Source organism: Scyliorhinus torazame, chromosome 1 (genome assembly GCF_047496885.1).
Source record: "Scyliorhinus torazame isolate Kashiwa2021f chromosome 1, sScyTor2.1, whole genome shotgun sequence".
Classification (NCBI taxonomy): Eukaryota; Metazoa; Chordata; class Chondrichthyes; order Carcharhiniformes; family Scyliorhinidae; genus Scyliorhinus; species Scyliorhinus torazame.
In genome coordinates this window covers 389,209,878-389,223,332 of record NC_092707.1, presented here as the reverse complement: position 1 = coordinate 389,223,332, position 13,455 = coordinate 389,209,878, and the positions used below count along the sequence as shown (strand labels likewise).

The 13,455-nt window shown below is 46.9% G+C and overlaps 1 protein-coding gene across 1 annotated transcript in view; it reads left to right on the top strand.

Moving 5' to 3' along the window:
- The first annotated feature begins 4,243 nt into the window (after positions 1–4,243).
- Positions 4,244–13,455, top strand: part of kif26ba (kinesin family member 26Ba) — a 272,137-nt gene continuing 262,925 nt past the window's right edge. Inside the window, exon 1 of the mRNA XM_072512933.1 lies at positions 4,244–4,785. Coding sequence (XP_072369034.1) covers positions 4,375–4,785 — 411 coding nt within the window. The 5' untranslated portion in view covers positions 4,244–4,374. The remainder of the gene's footprint in view (positions 4,786–13,455) is intronic.

Here is a 13,455-nt window from a genome sequence, read left to right as displayed (position 1 = left end):
ATCTTTATTGTCACAAGTAGGCTTACATTAACACTGCAATGAAGTTTCTGTGACAATCCCCCAGTCACCACATTCCGCCGCCTGGTCGGATACACTGAGGGCGAATTCAGAATGTCCAAATTACCTAACAAGCACGTCTTTCGGGACTTGTGGGAGGAAACCGGAGCACCCGGAGGAAACCCACGCAGACACGGGGAGAACGTGCAGACTCCGCACAGACAGTGACCCAAGCCGGGAAACGAACCTGGGACCCCGGTGCTGTGAAGCAACAGTGCGAACCACTGTGCTACCTTGCCGCCCAAAGGGGCAATCTAGCGTGGCCAATCCACCTACCCTGCACATCTTTGGGTTGTGGGGTGAGGCCCACGCAGACACGGGGCGAATGTGCAAAATCCACACAGTGTTCCAAGGTCAGGATCGAACCCGGGTCATCGGCGCCGTGAGGCAGCAGGGCTAACCACCTGAAGTACAACATAAGGACATCAGGTGAAGACAGGATTGCATTCAACTGTTCTACTCTCTGACCCCCACAACCCAATTGCTAGCCCTAATTGCCCAGTCCCACTAATTAAAAATTGTCTGTTTTATTACATTGCCAGTCCTCAGGGAACCATATCCCAGCAAGAAATTAAGACTTCTGACAGGGGAGGGCAAAATAACTGGGGATAAGCAAACAAAATGGCTACCCATATTTTAGCCAAAGGGCCCTTGGGTTCGCACTCATCTCCTCTGGAGCTGAGAAGAGGTTTAGAAGGTCAAAGTTCACTCAAAAAGAAAAGGACACATGCAGTTATTTCAAGTGTATGTACGTGTGAGAGCGTGCATGTGCTACGCATGTGCTATGCGTGCACATGTGTGTGTGTGGATAGTGACTTGGAAAAAAGGGGAAATATGAAGGGTGGGAAGGTGCTGTGGAAAAACCTTGCATTTATTTGATATCCCAGAAACCCAATGGATCGAGCAGGATTTTGGGATTGATGGGATTGCCCTCCGGAGAGTCTAGAACACTGATGTGTTCTAGTTTGCAATGTAATAGTGAGGAAACACTAAGCAACCAGTGAGTTGTGCACCTTGGGATTGTCACTGATCTTAATCCTCTTACCTGGAACTGAGCTAACATATTTCCTAGAAACTCTCCAGTTCGGGTCATAGGTCGTGAATACAACAACAACTTGCCTTTATATAACCCCATAAAATGAATCAAAGCCAAGAGGGTTATGGAGTCAGATTTGACAGGGAGCCACACAAAGAGATATTTGCAATGTGTCAGAACGGGCGACACGGCGGCGCAGTGGTTAGCACTGCTGCCTCATGGCGCCGAGGACATGGGTTCAATCCTGGCCCCGGGTCACTGTCTGTGTGGAGTTTGCACATTCTCCCCGTGTCTGCGTGGGTCTCACCCCCACAGCCCAAAGATGTTCAGGGTAGATGGGTTGGCCACGCTAAATTGCTCCGTAATTGGAAAAATTTAGAAAAAGAGGAATGTCCCCGAGGAGGAGAGAGACTTGGACAAGTGCAGGGAGAGAATTGGAGGGCCTAGTCATCTGAAAACATGGCTGGCAATAGCATAGCGATTAAATCGGAGATGCTCAAGAGGTCAGAATTGGCACTGTGGAGGGGTGCTAGTGGAATTTCAGGGAGGGGTAGCCGAGATAGGGAGGGACGAGGCCATGGAGGGATTTGAAAATGAAGGACGTGAATTTTAAGATCAAGGCCAGTGTTGGTCAGCGAGCAGAGCGGGTAGGGAAAATGGGACTTGGTGTGGGTTAGGACACTGGTGGCAACAGAGTTTTGACTGGATGGCCGAGGAACGAAAATCCCCAACAGCTAAAAGTAAAGATGGACGCTTATCATTGGATCAGAGTCAGCAGAGACTGTGGGCGAGAGTTGGACAGATCCTTGGAGGCTTCATCACATGACCTCCAACTGCCCCATCCATGCACTCCCACCATTGACCGACTGATGTGTCCATCCTGAAGATGTGCCACAATCCTACTCCGATGCGGAGGTTATTCATTATCCTGTTCACGCCCCTGCCCTTTCCCCCTCTACTTTTGTTTTAAAATCTATTAAAGGTGTTTAAAGAAATTTAAGGAAAAATATCTTTTTATTAACCACAATTCTTCAGAATGCAGTGGCCTGGAGTAAAGTCTTTCTCTCCAGGTGACTCCAGGTTAACACGGGAGCGTCGGCAGTCCTTTGTGCGGGAGTTTTCAGGCCTCACTACAGAGAGCAGAGGTCAGGATTATGAGTCCTTTTAGTCTTCCCCTTCCAGTAAATAGATTCCAGGTGGTTGGGACTGTGAAAGAGTTAGTTAGAGGCCCAGCCACCATAAAGCAGTAGCAATTTACATTGATAGCTGGACCATTTGTATTCCAAATGAGCAGCTTGGCCTCATTTGCAGAAACCCTTAATTGCCTGGATTTCTAAGGCCCTCACAGCGACAGTCTCTCAGAGTTCCTGACCTCCAGGCAATAATTACAGAGACGCTTACACCCAGATTGCCATTCTGTCTTCATTTTAATTTGATACCTGATAGCAAGGCCAACATTTGATTCCCATTCCCCTAATCGGCCTTCTTCTTGAACTGCTGAATGGAACGTTTGTTTCGATACAACCTGTGGCTTCTTCGGCCGGTTCAGAGTTCAGACTGGGTTCGCCGGCCCCCCCCAGCCGCGTGTTTCTAGGCGTCGCGCCGTTGGCTGGGGGCGGGATTCTTTCTCTTCCTGCAACTTGCCAATGGGATTTCCCACTTGAAGCCACCCCAACCCTTCGGGAAACCCACGGGTTGGGTGGCAGGGGGGGGGTGGGGGGGGGGGCTGCTGCCGACGGGAACGCAGATTCCCAACAACCATAGAATTCCGGCCCAGGAACCAAAGTTGAGGTGGTATTTTAACGGAGGTGATGGGCATCTCACCCGCTGGCGAGTAAGTTTAATTCCTCTCAGACCATAGGGGAGATGCCTGAGGAATGGAGGGCAGCCCAAGGAAGATGGTCGGGAGAAACCAGGGAATTGCAGGCCAGTGAGTCTCACGTCAGTGGTAGGGAAACTATTGGAGAAAATTCTGCAGGAGAGAATTAATTTCCACTTGGAGAGGCAAGGTTTGATCAGGGATTATCATCATGGTTTTGTCAGAGGGAGGTCATGCCTCAGAAATTTGATTAACCTTTTCGAGGAGGTGAACGGGTGTGTAGATGAGGGTAGTGCTGTTGATGTAGTTTATGTGGATTTCAGCAAAGCCTTTGACAAGGTCCCTCACGGGAGACTGAGAAAGAAGGTAAAAGCACATGGGAATCCAGGGTAACTTGTCAAGTTGGATTCAAAACTAGCCGAGTGGTAGGAGGGTGGAGGTAGAGGGCTGTTTGTGCGACGTGTGCCTGTGTCCAGCGATGTACCACAGGGACCAGTGCTGGGCACTTATTGTACATGATATATATAAACAATATAGATGACAATGTGCGGGGGATGTGGGGCGGCGGGGGGGGGGGGGGGGGGGAATGATAAGTAAGTTTGTGGATGACACGGAGATTGGTTAATAGTGAGGAAGAAAGTGGTAGGTTGCAGGCAGATATAAACGGGTTGGTCAGATGTGTAGATCTGATTAAAGCCCCACCCCCAGACTTGCCTTGGGGAAGGACATTCAATTCTGCCCTTGGTGTCAGATTGGAGTTATGTACAGAATCAAGGAATCGTAAAGCACCAAGGAGAGCTATTCGACCATGGGGGCCCGCGTCAGCTCTATGAAAGAGTCCCTCTCTTTCCTCATGGCCCGGCAAATCACTGCTCGTCAAATCCCTACCCTGTTCCCCTTTGAAACTTACGACTGAATTTTCTTCAAGAACCCTTTAAGAGAGTGTATTCCAGATCACAATAACTCGCTGGATAACGAACGCACAAACCAGACCACAGAAGAATGACAGGTTTTCTTGCTTCAAAGACAGTCGTGGACAACCATTGGACAGATTCAAGGCTGAGGCCTTTACTTGGATTGCCTAAATTCGCAAAACTGAAAAACCAGTTGTGAACTTTGCTGTTTGCAGGAGTTTAAATTGTCTGGCATTGTAGTGTAGTGACAAAACTTCTTTCAGCTATTTCATTGGCTCTGAAGAGCTGTGGTTATTGAAATACTGGTTCTTTGATGGTTGTTGAATTGTGAAGACTATGTCTGTTTGCCAGGTAAATATTGATTGGAACTTGCTCCCTCCCTTCATGCAACGTCTCCTCTTTTTTGCTCACAGGACCCGGCTTTCTCTGCTCTGATCCACGACAAACTGCAGGTGCCCAACACTACCCGCAAAGCCTGGAATGAACGTGACAACAGATGCGACATCTGTGCCACCCACCTCAACCAACTGAAGCAGGAAGCTATCCAGATGGTGCAGACACTGGAGCAAGCGGCCACCTTGGAGCAGTACGACCCATTGCCAGGCTCCCCTCCGCCCCTCTCCAACATCCCCTCGCTGGTGGGCTCGCGCAACATTGGCAGCCTGCAAGCGGCCCGGGACTGGGCCTTCGTCCCAGCGGCCTACGCTGCCACAACCACCACTTATGCTGGCTTCCTGACCAACAAGCACGCGGGTAAGCCCAACTCGCTGGGCATCGTCGGCGGGGCGGAGAAGAAGGGGGCTCCCTCCGGGCATGCAGTCACCAAAGCTGGGCTGCAGATGGCAACTAGCCCTAACAACGGCAACATCCTGAGCTCGGTTGCCATCCAGGCCCACCAGTACCTGGAAGGAACATGGTCTGTGTCTAGGACGAATGGCGTGACGCTCTACCCATACCCAGTAAGTGTTTATAAGGCATGTGCATGGCACAAGTACACACACACACACATAATACACACACACACAAATACACACACACACATAAATACACACAAATACACACACACACACATAATACACACACACACATAAATACACACACACACAAATACACACACACACATAATACACACACACACAAATACACACACACACACATAAATACACACAAATACACACACACACATAAATACACACACACAAATACACACACACATAAATACACACACACAAATACACACACACATAAATACACACACACACAAATACACACACACACACATAAATACACACACACATAAATACACACACACACATAATACACACACACATAAATACACACACACACAAATGCACACACACATAAATACACACACACATAAATACACACACACACAATACACACACACATAAATACACACACACACATAATACACACACACATAAATACACACACACACAAATACACACACACACATAAATACACACACACATAAATACACACACACACATAATACACACACACATAAATACACACACACACATAATACACACACACACAAATACACACACACACACATAATACACACACACATAAATACACACACACACACATAATACACACACACATAAATACACACACACAAATACACACACACATAAATACACACAAATACACACACACACACAAACACACACATAATACACACACACATAAATACACACACACACAAATACACACACACACATAAATACACACAAATACACACACACATATAAATACACATAAATGCACACACACAAATACACACACACACATAAATACACATAAATGCACACACATAAATACACACACACATAAATACACACACACATAATACACACACACATAAATACACACACACACAAATACACACACACACATAAATACACACACACACAAATACACACACACACATAAATACACACACACACAAATACACACACATAAATACACACAAATACACACACACACAGATAAATACACACACACAAATACACACACACACACATAAATACACACACACACACATAAATACACACACACACATAATACACACACACATATATACACACACACACAAATACACACACACACATAAATACACACACACATAAATACCCACACACAATACACACACATAAATACACACACACATAATACACACACACATAAATACACACACACACAAATACACACACACACACATAAATACACACACACATAAATACACACACACACATAATACACACACACATAAATACACACACACACATAATACACACACACACACATAATACACACACACAAATACACACACACACATAATACACACACACATACACACACACACAAATACACACACACACATAAATACACACAAATACACACACACACACAAACACACACAAATACACACACACATAATACACACACACATAAATACACACACACACAAATACACACACACACATAAATACACACAAATACACACACACACACAAACACACACAAATACACACACACATAATACACACACACATAAATACACACACACACAAATACACACACACACATAAATACACACAAATACACACACACACATAAATATACATAAATGCACACACACAAATACACACACACACATAAATACACATAAATGCACACACATAAATACACACACACAAACACACACAAATACACACACACATAAATACACATAAATGCACACACATAAATACACACACACACAAATACACACACACCAATACACACACACCAATACACACACACAAATACACACACACATAAATACACACACACACACATAAATACACACACACACACAAATACACATAAATACACACACAAATATTTCATTTCAAATACGTACATGCACGCAAATACACACAAAAATACACACACATAGAAATACACAAAATTGAAAATGAAATGAAAAATGCTTATTGTCACAATTTGGCTTCAAATTAAGTTACTGTGAAAAGCCCCTAGTCGCCACATTCTGGCGCCTGTTCGGGGCGGCTGGTACGGGAACTGAACCTATGCTGCTGGCCTGCCTTGGTCTGCTTTCAAAGCCAGCGATTTAGCCCTGTGCTAAACCAGCCCTACACATACACACAAATATACACATACAAATACGTACACACAAATACGCAAGTACAAATACACAAGAATACACATACACACAAATACAGAAAGACACATACGCACACACACAAATATACATACACATAAATACACACACAAATACACGCATGGACATACAAATGCAGATACACAAATACACATACATATAGCCACATACGCAAACACAAATACACACAAACAAATACATACAGAAAAATGTACATACACACACATATGCATAAATACACACAGGTGCCTTACACCTCATGCACAGCTAGAAACACATGCACACATAATTTACATACACAAAGATGCACACACACTCTCACATACATACATGTATACGAATACAGACACGAACGCACACACACATACGTATCACTTGAGATCCAAAATTGTGTTGCCGTTGTCCTATCTCACACCAACTCCCTCCTGTACACCTATTCTCCCATCATTATGTATTGATGGCTGAGAGGCCAGACATTTATAAGAGCAGTAAAAGACCTGAGCCCCACGGAAAACATTGCTTGATTGACAGCTCTGACAGCCTGATCCCTGAAGTGAATCGCACAATGTTTATTTACACAAGATAAAGAGGTTTCAAGTGCTTGCAGTTTCTGCTATTGACAATTTAAAGGGTCAGTGTGATCGACTCATTTATTGAGCTGTGGTAAAATCTTTTTTTTGAAACATGGAAATTTATCAATGAATGACTTTTTTCAAAAGCTTTTGTTCCACATTTTATTGTCACAAGACGGTTCATTGGTTACTTGTAGAGTATAGTGGGTGAATGGCCGTGAAAGAGCTATAACTCGGCCTGGGAGCATAATGGGCAGTAAGGGCAAGTGGGCCATACCTTGGAAACCTGAGCATGGGAGATGAGCAGCCACAAGGGTGGGTGGTGGTCATGGCGATGCATGGATGGGGCATGCGGAGCCTGAGGGGGTGTGAGGGCCTTTCCATTATCACTATGATGAAGCCCCACATCACCCAGGCGGGCCTTTCAAACAGGCCCAATTCAGCCCTCAGCACCCCCTGTGGCTACCTCCTCCCACCTGTTTCCCAGACCAGCTGACTGACTGCAGCCACCTCTCCCCGTAATGAAAATCCTGTCTTTCCTGGCACCTTCTCCCGGGGGCGGGGCGGGCTCAGCCGGGAATTCTTCTGACTCCTGCCACCCCCCCGGAGGATGAAAGGTCCAGCCCCCTGTCAGGCAGAACGTCTTCACACAAAGGCTCGTGGAAATCTGCATCTCTGTCCCATTGAAATGGGGATGAGTCAGCGAAACATTACATAGCCCATGGAATTTACAGTGCAGAAGGAGGCCATTCGGCCCATCGAGACTGCAGCAGCCCTTGGAAAGAGCACCCCATTTAAGCCCACACCTCCACCCCATACCCGTAACCCAGCAACCCCACTGGACACTAAGGGGCAGTTTAGCATGGCCAACCCACCCAACCTGCACATCTTTGGACTGTGGGAAGAAACCGCAGCACCCGGAGGAAACCCACGCAGACACGAGGAGAACATGCAGACTCCACGCAGACAGTGACCCAAGCCGGGAATCGAACCTGGCACCCTGGAGCTGTGAAGCGACAATGCTAACCACGGTGCCCCCGTACATGACACGAGATTGATGGAATTTGTGTTTGGAAATGGTACTGAGGGCTATGGACCCAGGTCCATTGGGGGGGGGGGGGGGCGGCTTCTCTTCCGAAATGCGCGCCTTGTGTTCTCTCTTGTTGATGTACAGGATGCTGGAGGAGGAGCAATCCGGGGAGACGGTCCCCTCCAGCTTTCTCCGAACCTGGCTGATCTTTGAAAGTGATCCAGATGGTCAAACTCTGTGGTTATTTATGAGGTGGGCCTGGCTGACATAGATGGATTTGCGGGGGAGGAACAGAGAGGATAATCAAAGAACGGACCCACCAGTGGCAATGTACTGAACCTCCAGAGGATAGCTGAACAAACACCGCAGCAGCTTAGCGAGCAGAAAAAAGGCAGCACTCTATCCAAGACCCTGACTGCTTCTCAATTGGAGTCCGCTTTGACCTTTCAAATTAAAAAAAATCTTGGCGCTTTGCCTGCGAGCTGGAAGTATCAGTGCTGACTGTTTCAGTGCTCCTATAAAGCAGATGGGGATGTTTTGAAGGAATTATTATTATGACATGCTCACTCCATTTAATTAGAATCATGGAACCTTGCTTTGCAGAAGGAGGCCATTTGGCCCGCTGTGGTAATGCTACCTCTTTGAAACAACTATCCGGTTAGAGCCACCTCTCCACTGCGCTGCAAATGAATCCTTTTAGGGGATCGATCCAATTCGCTGTTGAAGGTTCCTGTTTAACGTTCTTCCTGCACCCCTCTCGTAGGCAGTACTCCCCAGATCTCCGTAACTCTCTCTGGATGGTGCAGCCTTTTTTCTGTGCACCCTGGCACAGGTGGTGAGTGTCGGCGGCATTCTTGCACACCGCACCTGCCCTCGCCCCCTCCGCGGGTGGCAGACCTTCTCGCTGCCTTGTGGAGATGGTGACACAGTGGCAATGTCAGTGGGCTAGTAATCCCGAAGCCCAGGCTAATGCTCTGGAGACGTGGGTTCAAATCCCACCACGGCATCCGGTGGAATTTAAATTCAACTAATTAATCTGGAATATAACTGGCCTCAGTAATGGCGACCATGGCAACGATCATTAATAGTTGCAAAGACCCATCTGGTTCACTAATGACCTTTAGGGAAGGAAATCTGCCATCCTTACCCGGTCTGGCCTACATGCGATTCCAGATCCACATAACTGCCCCTCCGAAATGGCCTCGCAAGCCCCTCAGTTCAAGGGCAATTAGGGATGGGCAACAAATGCTGGTCTTGCCAGTGATGCCCACAGCCCATAAAAGATGCAGAAATCGTTCAAAGCATTATTTCCAGAGGAATAGAATTGAAAATTTTAACTCTGTAGTTAGATCACACTTAAGTATTGTGTGTTGTTCTGGTCACCATATTGGAAAAAGGATATAGAGCAGTGGTGGCAACCTGTGGCCTGGGTGCCACATGCGCCCCATCGGGGTTTTGAGTGCAGCCCCTGCAACATTTTGTTGACCATTGCCCACGCGCATGGCCGCCACGTTCCGTCCGCAGAGTTTTTTTTCCTACTGGTATGACTGAAGTGATACGCTGGTAAAGCAAGGGGCGTGTGAAGAGAGATGCGTGCTGTTTTCTCACAACATTGACTCCGGGCGGCACGGTGGCACAGTGGACAGCACTGCTGCCTCACGGCGCCAGGGACCCGGGTTCAATTCTGGCCTTGGGTGACTGCGTGGAGCTTCCCCGTGTCTGCGTGGGTTTCCTCCGGGTGCCCCGGTTTCCTCCCACAATCCAAAATGTGCAGGCTAGGTGGGGTGACGGGGATAGGGCGGGGAGGTGGGCCTAGGTAGAATGCTCTTTCAGACAGTCGGCGCAGATGCGAAGGACCGAATGGCCTCCTTCTGCACTGTCGGGATTTTATGGGTTTGTATGGGAGCTGTGCGTTTCCTCTGCGTCTAATCAAAGTGCAAATATCTTCTTTGTTTTTGCCATTTGACGTTGACAGTTCTATTAATATATAAATGATTAAGTATTTTCTATAGCGCATTCTGAAATATTTGGCGTGCATTCAATGTATTCAATCTTATTCATGGGGTCATGGTTAGTGTTAATACCCAATCTCAATCTTACGGCCCACTAAGCTGAAGGAGGGTCACTGGTGCGGCCCACTCACCGGCCTCGGTTGCCCATCGCTGATCTAGAGGCACAGCAAAGGGTGCGGAGCAGGTTTACCAGAAATACATGTATACACACATCAGGGAAGGATCGGCAGACTGGGGGTCTCTCTTCCCCTGAAAAAAAAAAAGGCCGAGGGGTGACCGAATAGAGGTTGTAAAAATCAGGAAATATTTTGATAGAGTGGATGGCGGGAGAATGTTCGCTCTCGTGGGGCGGAGCATAACTAGAGGCCGTCAATATACGACAGTGACCCAGGGGAAACTAGGCAAGTGTATGAGGGAGAAGAACTCTGAAAGTTGCCACCCAAGTGGATAGAGCCGTGAAGAAAGCCGATAGTGTGTTAGCGTTTATTAACAGGGGGAGTTTAACAGCCGTGAGTTTATGCTGCAACTGTACAAGACCTTGGTTAGACCACATTTGGAGTATTGTGTGCAGTTCTGGTCACCTCATTATAGGAAGGATGTGGAAGCATTGGAAAGGGTGCAAAGGAGATTTACCAGGATACTGCCTGGATTGGAGGGTAGGTCTTATGAGGAAAGGTTGAGGGCGCTAGGGCTTTTCTCATTGGAGCGAAGGAGGATGAGAGGTGACTTAATTGAGGTGTATAAGATGATGAGAGGGATAGATAGAGTGGACGATCAGTGACTTTTTCTTCGGGTGGATGTAGCTGTTACAAGGGGGCATAACTATAAGGTTCATGGTGGAAGATATAGGAGGGATGTCAGAGGTAGGTTCTTTACTCAGAGAAGGTTGGGGTGTGGACCGCACTCCCAGCTATGGTAGTGGAGTTGGACACTTTAGGAACTTTCAAACAGTTATTGGATAGGCATATGGAGTGCACTAGAATGATTGGGAGTAGGTTGATTTGATCTTATTTTCAGACTAGGTCGGCACAACATCGTGGGCCGAAGGGCCTGTACTGTGCTGTACAGTTCTATGTTCTATGAGAAAGGAATGGAGGGGTTCCAATGATGTGAATGATGGGCGGTGGGTCAAGTGGAATGCAAAAGATGTAAGCATGTACCTGTTGGGCCGAAAGGCCTGTATCTGTGCAGTGTATCCTATGTGATCATTTGCCATTCGTTTTATTCTGTTCTAAAGCCTTTAAAAGCTTACCCACTATAAGTGATGGGTTGACTGGTTGGTTTCTTGCAGGGTGTCACTGTCACTATGGGCAGTGGTGATTCATGTTTTCTACATGGTTCCTTTAATCGTTGCACTATTTGTTCACGTGCTAAGCAGCTTTCCATTTCTCAAACGCTGGACACTACTTGCTATACTTTACGATAGTGACATTTAAGGGGCATCTTGACAAATACATGAATAGGATGGGAATAGAGGGATGCGGACCCAGGAAGTGTAGAAGATTGTAGTTTAGTCGGGCAGCATGGTCGGCACGGGCTTGGAGGGCCTGTTCCTGTGCTGTACTTTTCTTTGTTCTTTGTTGTTTGTTCTTATGTGCAGATATTAGTGCCTCTCGTTCAATAAGGCATTTTCTCTCCGTCCTCCAGTCCTATCTACAGCTGAGCCTCACTCTACACGGCTGGCCTTGTCTGAAAGTGCAAGTATATCAAAACAGAATGCTGCCCAGGGCAAAAGAGGGAGAACTCACGCATTAAATCATGCTAACCATTAAACAACACGCAGAATGGAAAAGTACTTCACCCCTCACATACTGCAGCCTCTCATTGGGACAAAATGGTGCTAACAGTGGCATACACAGAAATATCTATGGCTTATTCATGTACCAGCACAGTAAGAAGTCTTACAACACCAGACTAAAGTCCAACAGGTTTGTTTCAAACACTAGCTTTCGGAGCACTGCTCCTTCCTCTGGACCTCTTACTGTGCTCACCCCAGTCCAACGCCGGCATCTCCACATCATGTACCAGCAGCAGAGCAAGTATACGGTTATTTTGCAACATCCTTAAATACACACTCATACATTAGTGGGCAGCACGGTAGCATCGCGCTTAGCACAATTGCTTCACAGCTCCAGGGTCCCAGGTTCGATTCCCGGCTTGGGTCACTGTCTGTGAGGAGTCTGCACGTTCTCCCCGTGTGTGCGTGGGTTTCCTCCGGGTGCTCCGGTTTCCTCCCACAGTCCAAAGATGTACAGGTTAGGTGTTCTGGCCACGCTAAATTGCCCTTAGTGTCCAAAATTGCCCTTAGTGTTGGGTGGGGTAACTGGGTTATGGGGATAGGGCGGTTGGAAAGGGTGCAGACTCGATGGGCCGAATGGCCTCCTTCTGCACTGTAAATTCTATGAATCAAATATACACACATATATACACACACATACATATACACACACATTTACACACACACAAATATACACACACACAAATACATACACACACAAATGTATACACACGCACATACATAGACACATACATCCACACATACAAATACATACGCAGGAGGACTTTTAATAAGGCGAGGGAGGAGGGGACCTTGCCCCCGACAATGTCCAGGGTGCTGATTTCTTTGATCTTGAAGCGGGACAAGGATCCATTGCAATATGGGTCGTATAGACCGATCTCGCTCCTCAATGTTGACACTAAGTTGCTGGCGAAGGTGCTGGCTACGAGAATTGAGGACTGTGTCCCGGGGGTGATTCATGAGGACCAGACGGGATTTGTGAAGGGTAGGCAATTAAATACAAATGTGCGGAGGCTCCTCAATG